The sequence below is a fragment of the Monodon monoceros genome, unplaced genomic scaffold, assembly GCF_005190385.1.
Source record: "Monodon monoceros isolate NGI ecotype Baffin Bay Population unplaced genomic scaffold, NGI_Narwhal_1 Super_Scaffold_9, whole genome shotgun sequence".
In the NCBI taxonomy this organism is placed as follows: Eukaryota; Metazoa; Chordata; class Mammalia; order Artiodactyla; family Monodontidae; genus Monodon; species Monodon monoceros.
Window position 1 is genome coordinate 49350415 of NW_021703786.1, and position 19548 is coordinate 49369962.

Consider the following 19548-nt stretch of genomic DNA (forward strand, 5'->3'; position numbering starts at 1 on the left):
TGCAGACAGGGTCCCTGCGGGACCTACCTGGCCCTGAGCAGGTAGGCATCTTGTGCCACCCAACAGAGCTCCCCTGATGAAATGCTGGGCCGGCACGCAGCCACCTTGGAATCAGCGAACTTCAAAATCCCACACATTTCCTTACAGGAGTGACTGAGGCTGTCTCCCTAAGCCCCAAGGACTTGGTTCTGAAGCCAACACCCCTGCCTCCTGCATCTGGCAAATGCTCAGTGTGCAGAGGAAATGAATCAGGTTTAATTAAGCCCCTCATGTTGATCTCGTGGTTAACTACGAGAGTGGATTGACAAGCTCATGGCATGTACAAGGCACGTCCTGGGACCCTCCCCTCCCCTCCCCTCCTCCAAAGGAAGGACAACTGCTTGGAGTGGGAAAGGAGGGGCTTTGGGATCAGGTTGGGCCCATAAGGATTGTGTAAGTTGGTCTTAAGTCCTTATCTGAGGCTCCTGAATAGCCACAAATTGGTGAGTCTCAGGTAGGGGTCTGGGGAGGGAAGGGGGCCTGCCCTCCCCATCAGGGGAGCTGTTTTCACCACCTGGCAAGTCTAACAGGCGTCTAAGGCACAGACTGGTGTGTGTGTGTGTGTCCAGACTCGGGGTGAGGAGCAGTTGGAGGGGCTTGGGGCCTGACTATGGGTAAGTGGAGATAGGCAGCAGCAGAAGAAAGTAAGCCACTCACTTCCAAAACATCCCTCTGAAAAATCCAAAAGGGTCGTTAGTGTGATAAGGATCCAGAGAGTATTGGATGTGAGCCCGGTTCTGAACCAATCTGTTGGGTACCTCAAGGCTCAGAAATACTGTTTCTTTACCAGAGCCTGGGCTGGGCCACCTGTGATTGCAGTCGTGAAAGTGGGTTTACGTAGAATTGAGTGTCAGGACAGTGAGTGCTCAGAGAATGCAGCCTTCAGAGGAGGTACCCAAGGCCTAACCCCAAAGTCCTAGCCCCCCTGCCACCAGCACCAGCACCTCGGGTCTATTGGCCACGGCACCTGGCTGCTTGGTCTCTGAACACAGCAGTGGCAGCAAAGCACCCTTGGCTCTCCCAGCTGCAAGGTCAGTCCTTCAAGCTGCTTCCAGAAACACTCGTTGCTTGGGACCAGGCCTTTGGCTCCAAGCTCAGTGCTCAATCCTGCCTGGGACAGCTGCCTGAAGCCTTGAAGAAAATAGAGATACAGCATCAAGATGCAGGAGGGCCAGATGCCTGGCCAGCAAGGCCTGGGAGGGGCTGAGACCTCTGGGGAGTCTGGGAGGGGCCGCCAGTGGTCTGGCCATTAATCTCGGCACACAGTCAGGTGCCTATCCCAGAGGTAGGTTCCTCCCTGGCCTGGAAGAGTCCTGGACGAAAGCAGGCTGGTTCAAGTTCAAGGAGTTTGGCCCTGAGGAAGAGTGCTTCTCTGCATGGAGCCAGCCCGGCACTCCAGACGGCTTTTTCAGCCTTCCTGGTGGAAACTTGCCCACCAGGGCCCAGGGCCTGGGCTGTTTCCGCTGGGTCCCTGGGAGCTAGTTCAGCTGGTCATACCCTGGTTTCTTTCTGTACAAGTAGAAATGCTGGATGAAGAAGACAACATCGAAGAAGATGGAGAAGATGCCGAGGCCAAACTTGGTCGGGTCTCCAAAGATCAGCGTCCACTGGTCTGTTAGCAGCCAGAAGGGATGGGATTGGTTTTGGTTTTAGGTTGGCAGCCCCTGAAGCAGCTGGAGCACGTGGGGCTGCAGGGGTGGGGGTGGGGCGGGGGTGCTCATCTGCCCAGGAAACCACAAATCCTCTAGCTGCCAAAGCCCCGAGGTGAGCCTCACCTTGGGGGCTGGGACTGGCTAGGATTCCCCGCGTGGGGGAGGGGTGGTTTCCAGGAAGCCTGGCCCCGCCCTGTGCCTCTAGCTGCCTGCCGGCTGACTCACCGTTGTTGTAGGATTGGAGGGACATCTGCAGGAGGCTGAAGCTGCCCCCAGTGAAGTCCAGAAGCACGTTGCCAATGCTCCAGCCCTCGGTGCTTTTGTAGTAAAAGTTCAAGTAGGCCTGGGCCAGACAGACAGATGGAGGGCGGTGAGGGGGCTGAGTGGCGGCCTCCTGCACCTCGTGACCGCGCTCCAAACAAGAGCGGCTCTCATTCCTCCCACTCATGCGCTTGGACCTCAGCTCCAAAAACACAGTGACCTTTGGGCTCTGACAAGCCTCGACTGAGGGCACGGTTTGGGCGGGTCCTGGAGTCTCCTCAGCGTGCTCAGCAAACAGCCCTCCTCCTCCTTCCCTTGCACCTCCCAAACTCCAGCAGAGGGATGGGGAGCTGCTGCCTCTCCATCTTTTTCAGCCCTCCTTATCCTGGCTTTCCAGCAACTCTGATTTTTCTACTCACCTTCAAATGGAGAATCTCCCCAAACTCAGCCTGGACTGAATTCATGTTGTGCTTATGAACATGGCCTGGGAGTCTGACGGCCTGGTTTGGAATCCCAGCTCCACCATCGGAGGAGCTATGTTACCCTGGGAGAGTGACTTGAGTTCTCCCAGCCTTAGTCTCCCCATCTGCAGAGTGGACTTAACTCCCTCCTCAGCCCTGGTTGGGCTCTAGGGCCTCCACCTCGGGCTTCCCAGGTCCAGCCCACTTGCACATCGCCCCTCTTCCTGCTGCCAGTGCCCTCTGGGCTTCTCTGACCGTTGACCTCCCTTCCCACCACCCGGGGGGACGGCTTGGGCTCTGTAGTGGTCTTCTCCCAGTTAGCCACCTGTCAGTTCCCCTTCTTTGCCCTCTCCCACCCTCTTCTGTATTTGCTGCCACCTCTCCAGTCCTGGACGGTTCCAAACATCTCTAACTGGGGCTCCTGCCTCCCAGGTTTCCCAGGCCCAAGCCTCCCCACGCTCAGGGACTAAGGCCCCACTTCCCCCAAAGCCATCCTCCGACTCTGAAGTCACCTTCCCAAGCGCCCTGGGACCTGGTCCCGCCTTCCTAGCTTCACAGTGCCCCGCCCACAAGGTCTTCTGTGCCTGTGCCTTTGTGCAGGCTACCCCGGCCTGGAGCGCCCCTTCTCTCTTGTCCACAGAACTGAGTCCTGCTCATCCTTAAGCGGATGGCTCTGTTTCCATGCCCTCCAGGGTACTGGTCCTGACCCTCGCCAAAATGCTCTCCTTCCTGGGCCCATGGAACACAAGGTTCCCTGTGCTGGGAAGGCGAGTTAAAGGCAAGGGCCTAGATTCAGCCTGCAGTTAGCAGTTCTACACCTGACCCTCTCCCGGGCCATTCCACCTGTGGGGCAAGCTGTGTTTGACTCTTAGGCTGTGTCTGACCCAGCTCTGAATAGGACTGTTTGAGTACTCGAGGGAGGGTGCTAAGGGCTCACAACGAGGACCCTGAATGGTGGTGGGTTCCCCCCTCCCACCTCATCTTCCTGGTACCCTGCTGTGGCTCATCAGGGTCATCAGTTGGTGGTAATGGGTGGTGGTGATAGGGTGGGGGGGCAAAGCTGAAGTCATTAGAAAGGTGGGGCTGGAGAGAGATGGGAGTGACTTGCACAACCCTTGACTCTCAGAGCTGAGCGTGAATCAGAGAAGCGGCCACTGACTTCCCCGTGGGATTCCCGGCCCCTGGGAAGAGCAGGTACTGGTCACAGCCGGTTTTCTGTGAGGCCCCACTCCTGCTGGGCTTGCCAGCCTCCTCCCTGTAGCTTTCCATCCACATCTCACCCCGGCCAGAAGCTGCCCCAAGGGAGCCGGGTCCAGGGTCTGTGTCTCATCCCTCTCACGCTAACGGCCAGACCCTGGAGGTACCTGTGGAAAAGGCGGGCAGACCCTGGAGGTACCTGTGGAAAATACTTGATCAGCGTCACTGCCAGCTTGATGTAGGAGAAGCAGAAGAGAAACTGCAGCCACGTGGTGGCCCCGACAGCGGCCATGATGAGGGTGATGAGTGTGAACAGCCAGGAGAGCACGAGGAAGCCAATGGCCAGCCAGGACACCCGCTGGCTGCCTCGCTGAGGATGAGACAGGGCAGGGGAAGGGATGGGTGGGGTGCAGAGGGCCCAGCACCAACTGCACCTTGTCACTATCAGGGTCTCTGGTTCCATCCTCTTGGACCTGAAGAGCCCGTTTGCTTCCTGTTCCCATGTTGCAGAGCGGGGTCCCTCTCAGAGCCCACCAGGAGTGAAGGGTGCTGGGGACATGGCCCCCACCACGCTGGAGGCCTGGCACCTCATCTCGGCCCAGGCTCCTTCCACGACCCCAGGGAGCCTGATTGGCTCTGGAATCTCTTTCCCAAAAGCAGGCCTCCCTCATCTAACCTTCTCAGCAAAGGGTAAGAAAACCTAGAAGATTCGTGAAGGTGGGGGCCAAGCAGCTCTGGCCGGCCTTGTGTGTGGGAAGAGAACGCCCCAAGGGAAGTGGTGCACCCACAGGGAAGTGAAAAGAAACAGTAGCATCAGCGATGCCCTGAAATACGCACTAACTCACGACGTCCTTCCCTGCTGAGACAGCAGACGGCCCTCCAGCAGCACAGCTGTGCCCGGGCTCCTCAGCCCGGCCCCCAGAGCCCCTCAGGGCCTCTCCTGCTCCCTCCACCGCCACCCTGGCCACCCCATCTGCTCGCAGTCCCTCTCGCTGCTCCCTGGCCTTCACAGTTCTGTCCGCCGGCTGGGGTGCCCCCACCCTGGCCCTCTTCCGCATCGCCATGGGAACTTCACTCATCCCTTGGACCACAACTCAGTGCCCTCTTTCCCCCTCCTGCCTGGCTGAGTCGTGGGGCCCACGAGCTACCTGTGCTCTCCCTGCCCGCTCAGCTCTCAGCCTGCTGGGTCATCACTGCCTCCGTCTGTGTCCCTCAGCCCAGACCTGGGGCGGCCTGAGGACTTGGGCTTACGGGGTGTTCCCTGTGCCCAGCAGCGGGGTCTGGATAATAGACCAGCAGATGTGAGTGAGCGGGCACACTTCCCTTCTGGGGGTTCCCATGTCTCCTGTAAAACGGCAGGTATGGGCTGCAGGTGCTGCCGGGTGTTGGCCTGGGCAGCGCGGGCTGCGGCGGGTGCCAGGGTCACTGCTCACCTCGTACAGGAAGCACTGCACCACGATAACCAGGGTGAGGGCGACCGCGTGCAGGCTGAAGAAGACGTCATTACTGTCCACGGGGTTCACGCCATTGGGGTATTTGAGGAGAAACTGCTCCTGTTTGGGAGTGGGGAGAAGCTGGGGGGTGAGGGGTGGCCAGACCACCGGACAGCTTGGACTGGGCTGCGGGGGTGAGCAGGGCCGTACCTTGATGGAGGGCACCCAGAGGAGGCCGATGTTGAACACGCTGTAGGCCACGAAGCCCATCAGGTTCAGGGCCACGAAGTCAAAGCTCAGACCCACGACACTGAGGAGGGGGGCGGGGGGATGGGGAGACAAAGCAGAGCAGGGGGTGAGACTGGGGGCCGCCGGGGGCTGGAGGGGACAGAGCTCCCAGCACACAGGAAGGAGGGCCTGGCTCCCTCAAGGAGAGCACAGTCCTCAGGTCCCTTTCCATGCCACCCCCAATGCCACCGAACCCCACCCTCCTGGGATTGTCGGGAGGCTTCCTGCAGAGAGGAAGCGCCTCCCTCCCTGGTTCCCAGCTCAGCAGCCCCTCAGAGGCCCACGTTCCTTGGTGGCCTAGGTGTCCTTGGTGCATGATGCCTGGGCCCTTGTCTTTTTTTGCGGTACGCAGGCCTCTCACTGTTGTGGCCTCTCCCGTTGCGGAGCACAGGCTCTGGACGCGCAGGCCCAGCGGCCATGGCTTACGGGCCCAGCCGCTCCACGGCATGTGGGATCTTCCTGGACTGGGGCACGAACCCGTGTCCCCTGCATCGGCAGGCGGACTCTCAACCACTGCGCCACCAGGGAAGCCCTGGGCCCTTGTCTTTAAAATCAAGGTGGGCCGGTTTTCGTCTCTGAGGCCGAAGGATCCAACTCCTGCACTGGGGCACAACTTGACACTAACTCCTCCAGGGCTCCGTGGACCAGGAGCCCAGCAGATTCAGGTGGGCTCCTCCCAACCAGCCCCTTCTCCACTTCCACTGAGAAGCCCCATTTTGTTGCTTTCGCAGGGAGGGGCTGAATTGCACAAGAGACCAAATGCCCAGCACTGCAAGTCCTACACAGGCGCTTAGAACTTTCACATCAGACCACTTTTAAGAAAGGATAGGAAGGAAGAAGAGCAGAGGGGTAAGTCAGAACCCAGGCTGCCCACAGCCTCGTGGGAATGCCCATCCTACCGGCCCCAGGTGAAGCTGCACGAGAAGCTCCGTGGGTTACCTTTTCCGCCTCCAGTTGGTGATCCCCTGCGGGTAGAAGGAGATGGACCAGGCCACAAAGTAGATCCAGCCGATCACCTGGTTTATGATGCTGACGACATTGCTGTGGATCACGGAGAAGAGTATCCTTGGGCTGGAGAGAATGTGGGGACCGGGATGAGCTGGGGCTGGACTTCTGGAGGAAACCCCACGTGCCAGCACCATCCCCCTTCTCATCATTTAGGGCCCACACGGGCAGAGGCCAGCCTACCTGGTCTGGTTGGAGTGATTTCCGTGCAGATAAGTGGTAACTTGTCCAACATTTTGAGACGTCACTTGAAAAGAGGAATTTGTCACGCCGGGAGGGACCACAACCTGTTAGGAAAACTGAATCAGGTCCAGCGCCCCGGAGTTATTGGGACCCCAGCTCCAGGCCATGCACTAGGGAATGGAGGGACCGGTCACACACAGCCCCTGCCTTCCAGGAGCTTCCTCACAGGAGGGAGACATGCTGGACTCGTCAGCCAGCTGGAGCCCCCACACATCAGTGTCAGACTCCCCTGGCTTATCTCTGAGGGATGGTGGGGGGGCCCTCTTCACCTCACTAGCCATTCGATCTCAGGCAAGTTATTTGAGCTCTGATCTCGGTTTGCTTATCTGTAAAAGGGGATAACACAAGTGTCTACCTTACAGGGCTGCTCTGAACGACATAATGTCCATAAAGCTTACGGCACCGAGCCTGACACGCAGCAAGCTGTGAAGTGGTTACCATCACTACTACCCTACGATGACTGCTATTACCTCTACTTCCGTTACTACGGATGGCTCTTCCAGATCCACAGAGGGATGTCTGCCCCACGCCCAGCCTGGCTGCCAAGCGACAAACAGAAGAGGTGCACACACCAGACGCCCGGCAGGGAGAACATCCTTACACTCATTTCTGCCCAATATTCATAGAAAGCTCTGCTCCAAGAAACAGTACTCGGAGGCCTACCTGCAACTTCTGACCTCCCAATCATGCTTCCTGATGCTCTCAAATCCCGAGTGTGGCAGGGAGTGGGATGATACCTTTACTGAACCACACTGTCCCCCATCTCTTTGTTCCCTGGATGATGCTTCGGGCCCCGCCTTCCACCCATGTTGTGGGCGCCGTGAGGATGCGGCTCAGTGGATGGCAGTGGCTTCTTCAGGGACCCTTGAACACTGTCCTTCTGCTCTTATCCCGAGAGATCAGGGGGCTTTGGCAGGACAATTGAAATGGTGTAAGGGGCTGCTGCAAAGCCTGGGATCCAGTTCGTGGCCGATGTCTCGTGAGCTACGTCTTCATGACACGTACTACTCTTGGCTCTTTTACTTTCCCATCCTCATTTGTTCTTATTTTTAGCAGATTTTCCTGGCAACTGTTGTTTGCATATTTCTAAGTGGCCACCAGGTCCCTTGTAGAACTAGGTAAGAGGAAAATCTTCCAATTGGAAATTAACTGATACAAGGCAGAATGAAATCATAACAGTTGCTTTTAATTTTTTTATTAATTAATTTTTATTTTTGGCTGCATTGGGTCTTCATTGCTGGACGTGGGCTTTCTCTAGTTGTGTCGACGGCCTTCTCACTGTGGTGGCTTCTCTTGTTGCAGAACACGGGTTCTAGGCGTGCAGGCTTCAGTAGTTGTGGCACGTGGGCTTAGTTGCTCCGTGGCATGTGGGATCTTCCCGGACCAGGGCTCGAACCTGTGTCCCCTGCATTGGCAGGTGGATTCCTAACCACTGCGCCACCAGGGAAGTCCTGCTTTTAATTTTTTTAATCAATAAACTTTATCTTTTAGAGCAGTTTTAGGTCCACAGCAAAATTTATTGCTATCTTTTTTCTGAGTGCTTTCTTTCTATGTGCCAGCTGCAATCCTAGACATTTCATACTTGCTACTGCTTTTAATCCTCACAGCCCTGTCAAGGAGACATTATTAACCTTCTGTCCACAGATGAGGAAACTGAGATGTGTTGGGGTGATGTACCTCACCTGTGGTTCACAGCGCAGGCTCCTAGACCGTCTGCCTGACCCCCAAGTTCTACCCAGTGGTTTCCAAAGGCACAGGGAGTAGACAGGAGTAGTTAGAGAAAGGGATGGGTCAAGGAGGCATAAGCCTGGAAGAGTGGGTTGGTGCCCAGATAGGTCATTCTACAAATGGATCTGCCACCATTACACTAAAAAAAATAAAAATAAAAAAATTGAACTAGGGACTTCCCTGGTGGCGCAGTGGGGGACAAGCGTTCAAACCTTGGTCCGGGAAGTCCCACATGCCATGGAGCAACTAAGCCTGTTCACCAAAAGTACTGAGCCTGCGCTCTAGAGCCCGCGCGCCACAACTACTGAAGCCCGCGTGCCTAGAACCCATGCTCCACAACAAGAGAAGCCACCGCAATGAGAAGCCTGCACACCACAACGAAGAGTAGCCCCCGCTCGCCACAACTAGGGAAAGCCTGTGCACAGCAACGAAGACCCAACGCAGCCAAAAATAAATAAATAAATAAAATTAAATAAAATTCTTAAAAAAAAAATGAACTACAACATAGGTGCAGAAAAGTGCACCTAGCACCCAGATCAAGAAATGGAACATTTCCAGACCCCAGAAGCCGTGTTCTGTTCCCTTTTGGTCACCGCTGATCCCAAAAGGAAACTACTATTTTTTTTTTTTTTTTAACTATAGGAGTATTTTATTTATTTATTTGTACAGCAGGTTCTTATTAGTTATCTATTTTATACATATTAGTGTGTACATGTCAATCCCAATTCATTCCCCCACCCCTGCCCCCGCTTTCCCCCCTTGGTGTCCATATGTTTGTTCTCTACATGTGTGTCTCTATTTCTCCTTTGCAAACTGGTTGGGAAACCACTCTTCTAACACCATAGATTTGCTTTGTCTGTGTTTGCACTTTAATCATACAGTCCAGGCTTTTTTTTTTTTTTGGCTTAATGTTATGCTTGACTTTCACTTATTTAATTTATTTATTTACTTAAATTTTTAATTTTATTATTATTATTTTTTGCGGTACGCAGGCCTCTCACTGTTGTGGCCTCTCCCGTTGCGGAGCACAGGCTCCAGACGCACAGGCTCAGCAGCCATGGCTCACGGGCCCAGCTGCTCTGCAGCGTGTGGGATCTTCCCAGACCGGGGCACGAACCCGTGTCCCCTGCATCGGCAGGCGGATTCTCAACCACTGCGCCACCAGGGAAGCCCTCACTTATTTTTAAAAGATTAATCTTTCCCTTAGATGTTTGGCCCTTAAACTAAGTAATCAGCATCCTTTCCTCAGAGTCTAAATTTCATCTGTGGATCAAGCCAGACCTCTGAGGGCTAAATACCACAACCTGTTCTTAGAGCCAACGGCTTTTCTTACCCTGCAGCAGGCCTCATATCCCAGGGCAGGAGGGGGAGGTTGTGGGAAATGGCCCTATGAGATGAGACTCCCCTCTCACTCAGGTCCTTTAGGTAGACACTCTTTATCTGATCATGAGTCAATACTGTTTGCTTGCTAGGGGGCTCAGAGCTGATTTGCAGCTCATTTCTACAACCACACAGGGCCTCATGCTGAGCCTCATGGCTATCAATTTCATCCCTGTGTTCATCTTGTCTGGTTTCTTTTTTCCCCCTACTGATTTGTTTTAAAATCAGGTTGATTGGTAATTGGCTCAAAACCTTGGTAAGGTGGAAGCAGGGTATGTATTAACAGATAAATATATAAAGACTATAAATAGTCATCACTATTATATCAGACAGCCTCTGGGCCTCTGGCACTGGTTTTTGGAAATAACACTCATCCAATGGGATCTCAGAACAGTGCTTTGCAAACTTTAATGTGGACCCAAATCATCTGGGGAATCTTGCTTATATGCAGATTTTTAATCAGTAGGTCTGGGATAGGGCATTTCTAAAAAGTTTTGCAGGGAGGGATAAATTAGGAGTTTGGGATTAATATATACACACTATTATATATAAAATAGATAACCAACAAGGACCTACTGTGTAACACAGGGAATTACATTCAATATTTTGTAATAACCTATAAGGGAAAAGAATCTGAAAAAGAATATATACATAAAAGAATATATATACATATGTGTATGTATAACCGAATCACTTTGCTGTACACCTGAAACTAACATAACATTGTAAATCAGCTATACTTCAATTAAAAAGAAAATAGGGGCTTCCCTGGTGGCGCAGTGGTTAAGAGTCCGCCTGCTGATGCAGGGGACGCGGGTTCGTGCCCCAGTCCGGGAGGATCCCACATGCCACGGAGCGGCTGGGCCTGTGAGCCATGGCCACTGAGGCTGTGCATCCGGAGCCTGTGCTCTGCAACGTGAGAGGCCACAACAGCGAGAGGCCCGTGTACAGCAAAAAAAAAAAAAAAAAAAAAAAGAAAAAGAAAAGATTTTAAAGCAGAGACAATTCTCCTAGTCCGTGGTTGCTCTTTGAGCAGCAATGTCTTAAAAAACCATCTTAAGAATTTCTTCTACATTCTCAGAACCATTTCTGCCTCAGATTTCTTACCATCACCTTCCTAATTCCATCTACATAGCATAAAAAGTCCATCCTCAAAGAGACTAACAAAGCCCAAATCTGAGATTTCTAGAATAATAGGACAGGGGCAGCCCACGGTATAAAAACAAGGTGACCTATTTACACAAGCACTGAGTTAAAACATGTTTGGTTATCCATTAGTTTTCTGCCCATCAGTTATGATTCATTACTTACTTCATCAGGGAGCTGAAGGATAGTAATGTTTTTTGAACGAAATGTGATTTCAAAAGTGATCACCAAGGTTGCATTTAAAGGACGCCTGTGGAGGACAAGAGTCTGGTTACTGCTGAGAAGCTGTACTCTGTGAGATCTCAACCTGCCCTCTGGATTTCACAGCAGGCCTGTCATTTCTCAAGCAATTAGGGTGAGGCACTGCTATGTGTTTGGCCCTGGGGGGTTGAGAGGTGGGGCCCCTGTGGCCAGTGAGAACACGAGAAGGTGGGAAACTGGCTGTGAATGCCACATGAGGTGTCCAGAGGCCGACAGGACCATGGCATCTGCTCTGGCGGGAAAGGCTTCTGAGAAGGGTCAGGTGGCAGGGAGCAGCATCCCTGGAAAGCAGTGAGATATGTCTGAGTGGGAGCAGCCCATAGGGACCTCAAGTCTGGGCTTAGAGGCCTGGAGTTAATTTGGAAGGTGGTGGAAAGCCGCTTAAGGATTCTGCAGAGGGGAGAGTTGTGCTGAGGGGGTGATGTGTCAGATTCACAAGGTGTTGATGTGCAGAAATGGCAGGATCTGGGGATGGAATGCGGGTCTGTTAGGGAGCCTTGGTCCCAAAGCTTTGGTTTGAGATCAGACGTCCCGGGAGAGGTGAGGGAAAGGGAGAAGGGTAAAGAGAAAAAAATAACAGCGTTCTAGATCTTCATCTTGGGGAATCCTCATGGCTGGGAGGCAAGAGTTGGACAAAGCAGGGAAGGATACAGAGGAGGTAGGCTCTCTGGCACGGTCTGGACTAGGTCGGCACCCTTGTGTGGGAACCAGCAGAGGGCAGCTAGAGAGGCTCTCAGACAAGCCTCAGCAGGAGCACTGCACAGTGGGATCCACCCAATGCAGTTGGATGTGATCTCAGAAGCACTGCCAAGCGACTTAGCTCCTTGCCCCCAACCTCCAGGGCTCTCTTCAAATATTTCGAACCTTGGAAAAGACCACTTGGAAGTCTGGCATCAACTGCTGGTCACTCAAGGACTCTTCTCAGCTGGGGAAAAGGCTCACGTGTCATCCTCCTCCCGCTGGAAGCAAGGATTCAGCGGTTGGGGAGAGAGAGACTTTGGGACCTCGGTCTGCAGCCTAGGGCCGCTGCCTTTCTTTCCCTGGCTCGTCTTAAAGTGAAGAGGCAAGGGCATCACACTTAAAATATGAACAGACTGAGCCGGGGGTCAGCCCTGACCCAGCTGTGGGGTGAACGAGCTGGGCTGAGGACAAAGCTGGGCCTGGGAACTTACGGGAGGGAGATGCTGACGTTGGTGGAGCTTCCATTTTCCAGCTTCACGGTGGGAGGAACAGAGAAGTTGACTGTGGACTCTGGAACGACCCAAATCAGTGGCATGAGTCATGAAGTCAGAGAACTCAGGCCTACTGAGACGCTGGGAGGAGGGCCCCTGACACTTGAACTTGCGAAGTCTGATTTATAACCACCTCTATCCCCTAGGCAAAGACTCTGAGATTCTGAGGGGCTAAGTAAGTGATGGGACTGGAAATGTCCTTGTTATGCTCTCTCCCCTCCTGCTGCCAGAAACAGAGGGAGACACAGGCCTGAGGAGGAGCTGCTGTAGCTTCCTCCTCTCCCACCGATGAGCTCTGAGGGTCTGTAGGAGTCACGCAGAAATAGAAACCATGGAGCCCCAAAACTGGTCCCAGTTTTTGGCCCAACTGGCCCAAAGGAAATCAAGCCACAATCTGGGACTGGAACACGTGGGCTTAAACCACCTCTTCAGATGGAAAGCACAATGGCTTCCTCTGTTCATGGAGCTAAACTGGCCCTGCAAAACCGGTCCTGTCCCTTCCTGTAGTCTCAGAGAGACACCTGGGGCCCAGCTAACCTGTTTCTAAAGAACCGCCTTTGGGCTCCTGTACAAACACAGCTCACCCCATTCATTGATCCCCTTCCGGAGGCTGACTCTGCTGGGGATGCGGGAGACTGGTGAACAGTACATAGTTGCACTATGGGAGATTTCTTCTTGGCATTAAGATGCTAACTCAGGAGGTAGACAGATAGGCCTCGGGGGTGAGGGAGGAAGCAGGTTCGGGAAACCAAACACTCCAGGGCAACTTGGTCACAAACCAGGAGTGAGTTATCTTCTCTCTGACCTCTTCCTGTGTTCTCTGGGCAGCCCCGGCGCCCCAGGTGTTCTCAATGCCCCAGGCACGCGTCTACTTCACCTCCCTCACCTGAGGGCCTTCGCAACCTAAGGTGTGATCATGAACATAGACTGGGCTGGGAAGGGGGGGTGTCCACAGGGGGAAAGCAGGTGTTCAGTTTGATGAAGATGGTCCTTGTGTGGGTAGTGGCTACAGGTGGGGCCCAGGTCTCCCTCTTCCTCCAGGTCTCCCCAGACCCCTCAAAGGCAGAGACGAAGAACTGAAATTTTAGGTGCTCAGGTTGGAAGGAAACTTAAAAGTTCCCTAATTCAACCTCCACTGTCTGAGCCCCTTCTCAGCCCTCCTCCCTAGTAGTTTCTCTTCCTCTGTCCGGACACCTCGGGGGAGGGGAGGGGGGGGTGGAGAGTAACCTCATCTCCTCCAAGGGAACCTGCCAGCCTGAAACTTGCACTCCGGGGCCTGGCTCTGTGACCCGGGACCTCTCAGACCCCACCTGAGCCGCCTTGTCCAGGCTGGCCTGCAGGTGGATGCAGATGCAGGCTCTGGCCCATGCCTGCAAGTCTCCAAGCTGATTCCCACAGTCGGTTGCAGTCCCCACCCTGGCCCTTGGGAGGCCAAGCTGCTCAGAGCAGAGTAGGATGGTCCCCACCCACCACCCCCTCCTTAGGTGTATCTTTGGGGCCTGGAGGCAGCTCTGCCCCTCCTTGTTCACACTCACCTCTCTCATACCAGCCCGAGGCTCTGTTCTGGGCTGCACAGCTGAGGTAGGAGGACTTAAAGGTCCCTGCTGTTACTTTCTACCCAGAGCCTGAGGACCACATCAGATAAGCAAGACCCTGCCCAGGACAGGGATACTGAAAGTGATGCCAGGTAGCCACCCACATTCTGGGTCCCTTGGGGCTCTGCTGGGACTGTGGTCAGGGTGAGTGGGAGATCCGCATGGCCTTAACTCTTCCAGACTTTGAACTTTAAAAAAGGAGGTTGTGAGCTCTCAGAGAACCAGGTCAGAGTTCAACCACTTCCCCTCACTTAGCCCCAAGGAAGATGGCAGCGCTCAGCAGCTGAGAGACTGGGCTCTGGGTCACACAGTTCCCTCCTGGCTCTGTCACTTCTTAGCTGTGTGACCGAGAGTAAGGTACTTAACCTCCCTGAGCCTCCATTTCCTCACTTGTGAAATGGAGAGCACAGCACTACCTCCCTCCCAGGGGCACTGTGAAGATAAAGCGTGGTGACATCTGTGATGCAATTTCCACACAGCCTGAGTGTGAAATAATTGCTGGTGACTATTCTTATCATCATGTAAACCCTGCAGGACATTTTTTAGCCCAAGATGGAAGGCAGTTAGCAAGCTGGCATCATATCATATCCTGGGAAAGCATGTTTTAAAGTTTGCCCCAGGGCAGGAGTCTCTGGACACCACATCCGAATAACCAAATGAGTCTTGGTGAGACTACCTGAAGGTTCCCCCAAGGAGAGTCTTTGCATTTTAAAAACTAATCCTTATTGGCACATCTCCCACTATGCCTCCCACCCCACGCCAGCCACTCTGCTGTACTGTGAACTCCCATTCTCAAATTACTATAACAGTGAGAGACGGGCAACGTGATCCCTATTTCGGATAGAAGAAAGTGGAGAAACCCATGAGGGCAAGTGTCCTGCTCACACAGCTCAGAAACGGTAGAGGCAAGATTTAAACCTAGGCCAGCCTGGTCCAGAGCGCAGGTCCTTGCCACTAGGTGGCAGCACCTCAAGATTCCACCCAAAGAAGTCAGGGGCAAAAAACTCTGAAGGCAAATGATCTCATCATTGGTCCTCTATTACCACTCCCGAAAGCAGAGACAAGTTTGGGAGAGACTTCTACCCTCCTTGGGCCTAAGTCAGCCCTCTGTATAATCGAGTGGTGGCAGTTGGATTTGTTCTTCTTTCCTAGGGCAGTGCATTAGCATGACTAATGGAGCTTTATTTAAAGCGGGCCAAGGCTCATGTACACACTTTGGGGCCTTAGTCCCAGACAATATGATCCGGCAGGTCTGGAGTGGGGCTCTGGCATTCGTATGGAAGAACACCGGACTCCATGGTGTTCTTTCTTTCTTGGAAGAAACCTCTTCTTTCTCGGAAATTGCTTACCCGCAAGGTGTGACTACAAGGTGACATGACTGATTGTTTAACAAACCTGGAAGAGCTGATCAGATGACCTGTGTTTTCTCAGAAGCTCAAGAGGCCAAATAATTGGAGCAGTGCACCCACTGCGCGTGGCTCTTGGGAAGCTTTGGCAAGGGTTTGCACAGTTCGTATAAGGTTAATTTGGAAACTTTAGCTGGGGGTTTTAAGATGTATTTGATTTGTTTTTGGCTGCGCTGCAAGGCTTGTGGGATCTTAGTTCCCTGACCAGGGATTGAACCCAGGCCCTTGGCAGTGAAAGCACCAAGTCCTAACCACTAGACTGCCAGGGAATTCCCAAGATGTATTTGATTTTTGACAACAGCCAGATGATCAAAATAATGGGCCTGGTGTCCATGGAGGCTCTACGCAGCTTTTTGTGGAAGGAATTTCAGCAATGTTTGGGCAGTGGAGAATCGATGGAATGATACAGGCCTCTAAGGGCCCTGCTCTGAAGGTCAAGCCTCACAGGGATGCACAAACCCTGACGTGTTTTTCGACAACCAGCCTGAATTCTGTGAGGCCCCTAGCCCTGCTTCATTCTGGTTCCTCGGTCCCTGTCTAAGGGAAGAGCTTTATCATACCAGGCAATGCCGGGCAGGCTCCTCAGCAGGTGTCTACCGCTTGGCAGAACCAGGTGCAACAAGGTGGCCACCTCACCTGCTTCTGCAGCATCTCCCAGGACCCATAACTCCCCTCTTTGAGGTCTACAGGGTGGGAACACAAGCTCTTCTCTACAGATATTATCCCAGATTTTCAGAGCTCCACAGTTTGATGTTGGTGATACAGAAAAGGGAATAGGGACCCCGGGGCAGAAGGCTAATTATCTGTGGAACCATCTGGCTCCCTGTAAAACTCCTGGACTCCAGACCTCGGTCTGCTCCACTCACTGGGTGCCCACCTGGCCAAGGGGCAGGCAGACACATGCAAGCTGGATGGTCCTGAACTTTTGGCGGCAAACAAGTCAGGCTACTTACTCCATTTCCCTCTTTATCCACTTCTCAACTTACCACATTTCTCTATGAACTTCAGGGGAAAAAGGCTAAAAATAACCAGCCACCTCCTTATCATGTTCCTCGATTTCAATGAACTAGGATGAAAAACAAACAGCAAGAGAAGTTCAGGTTAAAGTTGGATCAGCTCAGCAACAAGTGGACAATAAGCCACCTGGAACCATGGCACGGACAGTTCCTAAAGGACTTCCACTTCACACCTGTGACTTCAATGGGCTTTGTATCACCAGCTTGGAGAAGGGGACCCCAGGGAGGACTTATCTTTGACATGTGGGGAAATGGGCTCAGAGAGGCTAAGTGGGTTGTGTAAGGTCCCACCCTGAGGATGTGGACAAATGCTGAATTTTTCCCTCTTCAACTGCTTTGTGCAACCTAGTAAACAGAAAGAAAGAATGCAGCCTTATTGGCTGGGGGTTCTTTTTTCCAGAAGATATTAAAACTGTGGTCAGATATTTGACTTTGTGAACCTATAAACCTTAAGGAAATTAACTTCATTTCCTGTCCTGGGATAAGCGTCTATGGGTTAATGCCACCAACCGACCCTTGATTAGGACATTTTCGTTTAACAAGTGTCACTTCTCTGGGACCGGCGGGGATCATTCACAAAGGGGACCCAGTGTGGGACAAGCCCCAGATCAGCCCCGTGGCAGCTCATTGGTTAAGTGAAGGAGATGGGTTGCTGCGTACCCATAACCCCCACGCACAACAGGTGAACCAAGGGTCAAGATGGGGCAGGTGAGCTTAAATATCTGTAACTTGGCTTCCACATGCTGCTTCAGTGTACAGTGCTCTGCCCCGCCACCTGTGACAGCCTCTGGGGATTTCTGCAGACTGTTGGAGAGCCATGAGAGGTCTGTGTGGAAACATCCCTGCCCCCCGCTCTGGTTTCAGTTTCCCCAAAAGGCCTCAAGAACCCTCCTAATACTCCCCTTCCTCGAAAAAGTCTCCCTGACTGCTTCAGCCTGCCTGACCTCCACTGCCCCTCCGTCTCCTCCAGGGGCCTCTCTGCCTGCTGCAGCTCCCCCGATCATTGGGTCTTATCTCAGGAGCTTTCCCACCTGCCGGCACCCATCTCCCCACTCTCTGGCCTCCTCTGGGGGCCTTGCCCTTGGCGCTGTATCCCCGTGCTCTCTGCCCCTCTGCTTTCTGTACCCTGACCTGCGGGAAATTGCTCTCCTGTGTATGTGGAATGACCCCCCCTCTCATTCTTGCCACTCTCTGCTCTTCACACTTGCTGATGTCCTCAAGCTCAGGATTCAGTTTGTTCCCCAGGGCAGAGTCTGGGTTTTCCTTGAGAACTCAGGCGCAGAATCAGGCCTAACCGGCTCCTCTCTCATTCCACAGGATTGGAATGTAGACTGAGGAACTCAAACTCTTGGACAGCAGAAGTTCCCTGGTCCTAGACGCTGACACACCTTGGAAGAAAGACATTAGGACAGATATAAAACGAACTTGAAAGATATGTGGTCGATGACAATGTTTGAAAAAGATCAGGTTAAAATTATACCCAGGGACTTCCCTAGTGGTCCAGTGGGTAAGACTGCGCACTCCCAATGCAGGGGGCCCGGGTTTGACCCATGGCAGGGGAACCAGATTCCGCATGCATGCCGCAACTAAGAGTCCGCATGCCGCAACTAAAGATCCTGCGTGCCGCAACTAAGACCTGGCACAGCATGCATGCGTGCATAAATAAATAAAATATTAAAAATTATAATTATACACAAAAACTAGTGTTTTGTGAATGCTACGAGGTAGAAATGGAGAATTTCACCACAATGGGCTCTGTCTGACATGCTGCTCTTCCTGTGTAAGTTCTATTGATATATTCTAGGCCTCGCTCAGATGCCACCTGCTTCAAGAAGCCTCCCACTCCCAATCCCCTCCCAGAGGAAACCTGGGGTCAGGGATTTCCTGTGGTAGCTCCACTTGGTCAGGTATCCGGTTAATCCTGTCACCTTTTGTACAACCTGGAACTCCCTGGATCTTCTTCTCTTGGAGAAGTAAAACACATAGTGGCAAGGAATGTGTGCCCTGGAGAGTGACTGCACAGGTTTGAACCTGAGCTCCCCATTTATTAGCTGTGTGACTCTGGGGTGCTGCTTAACCTCCTCAAGCTCCAATTTCCTAAAGTGAAAACAGGGACAGTGGGAACTAAATCATAGGACTTAAATGAAATGACACGTTAAGCACGATTCGTGGTCCTTTTAGCAGCATTAAAATTTCAAGGGGAAGGGGTTGGTAAGAAAAAAAGGATGAGAAACAATGATGTAAAGTAAATACAGCTGTTGCCTAGGGCACTTAGCAGGCTCTCACAAAGCCTAGGTTGTAATTTTCCTCAACATTGTTGAAAAAGGCAGGGCCCAGTAGTCCTCCCTTCCTCCAGCTTGAAAGGCCCGGAGGGCGGGGCCGGGTCTCGTCCTGCCCACACCCCCGTAGCCCAGCCCGGCGCTCAGCACCCCAAAAGGAGTTCCTGACGTGGTCCTCTCAGTGTCTCCCCTCTGCCAAACAATCTGCAAACTCTGCGACCCAGATTCAGGCAGCAGCTAAGCAGAAAGCGGGGAAGGGACGCTAACCTGCACTGGAACAGAGCCTCCCACACCACCTCGCCAGTCCGGTGTCCCCTGCCTCCACTCACTACCACCTGAGCCCTTCAACCCGGGTGCTGTCCGGTGCCTCGAGGCCGGGGCTAGTGGCCGGGGAAGGAACCCTGGCGCGGCTGAGGGAGGCTGGATGCGCGGCAGGCTGCCCAACTGACTTGCTGTGCCAGTCTCTAGGCCTCAGGGGGTCCGCCTGGGAAACGAGGCGGGGAGGCTGTCGGGGCCGCGTCGGCTCTCACCTGAGGTCCTCTAGGCTCAGGGGACCGACCATACGGGACGCAGGAGCCGCTTCGGACTGTACCAGCTTCCTCCGGCCGGCTTGACTTAGTGTGGGGCGAACCAGAAGTCACCTGACTCGAGCCACCTGATCCGCGGAGTACAGGTCTCGGCGCGGTGCACCCTGGGAGCTGTAGTTTTCCCGCGTCTCAGCGAGACAGTTTGGAGCTGGGGAGGAGCGGAGGGGCTCAGGCAACTTGGCAGGCTCGGATATGTGGGAGGGTTAAGTCACTATTAGGGTCACAGAAGCTCTCGCATCCCCCAGCGAGACTCGGGGTACTGGTACTTTGGTGAGCAAGGCCGAAGCCTCGGGCCACATCGCAAACCCTGCCCTGCGGGGCGGGGCCTGTAGGTTCCGC

The 19548-nt window shown here is 53.4% G+C and overlaps 1 protein-coding gene across 1 annotated transcript; it reads right to left on the reverse strand.

The window, feature by feature from the left end:
* Positions 1 to 233: 233 nt before the first annotated feature.
* Positions 234 to 19278, reverse strand: CTNS (cystinosin, lysosomal cystine transporter). The gene is made up of 12 exons (XM_029212166.1): positions 19153 to 19278; positions 16314 to 16393; positions 12267 to 12345; positions 10999 to 11083; positions 6520 to 6623; positions 6271 to 6402; positions 5254 to 5353; positions 5044 to 5163; positions 3810 to 3980; positions 1917 to 2034; positions 1537 to 1651; positions 234 to 1170 (listed from the first exon to the last, which is right to left on the reverse strand). The coding sequence occupies exons 1-12, from the start codon at positions 19182 to 19184 to the stop codon at positions 1134 to 1136; spliced, it is 1173 nt and encodes a 390-aa protein (XP_029067999.1). The 5' UTR covers positions 19185 to 19278; the 3' UTR covers positions 234 to 1133.
* Between the last annotated feature and the right edge of the window lie 270 nt (positions 19279 to 19548).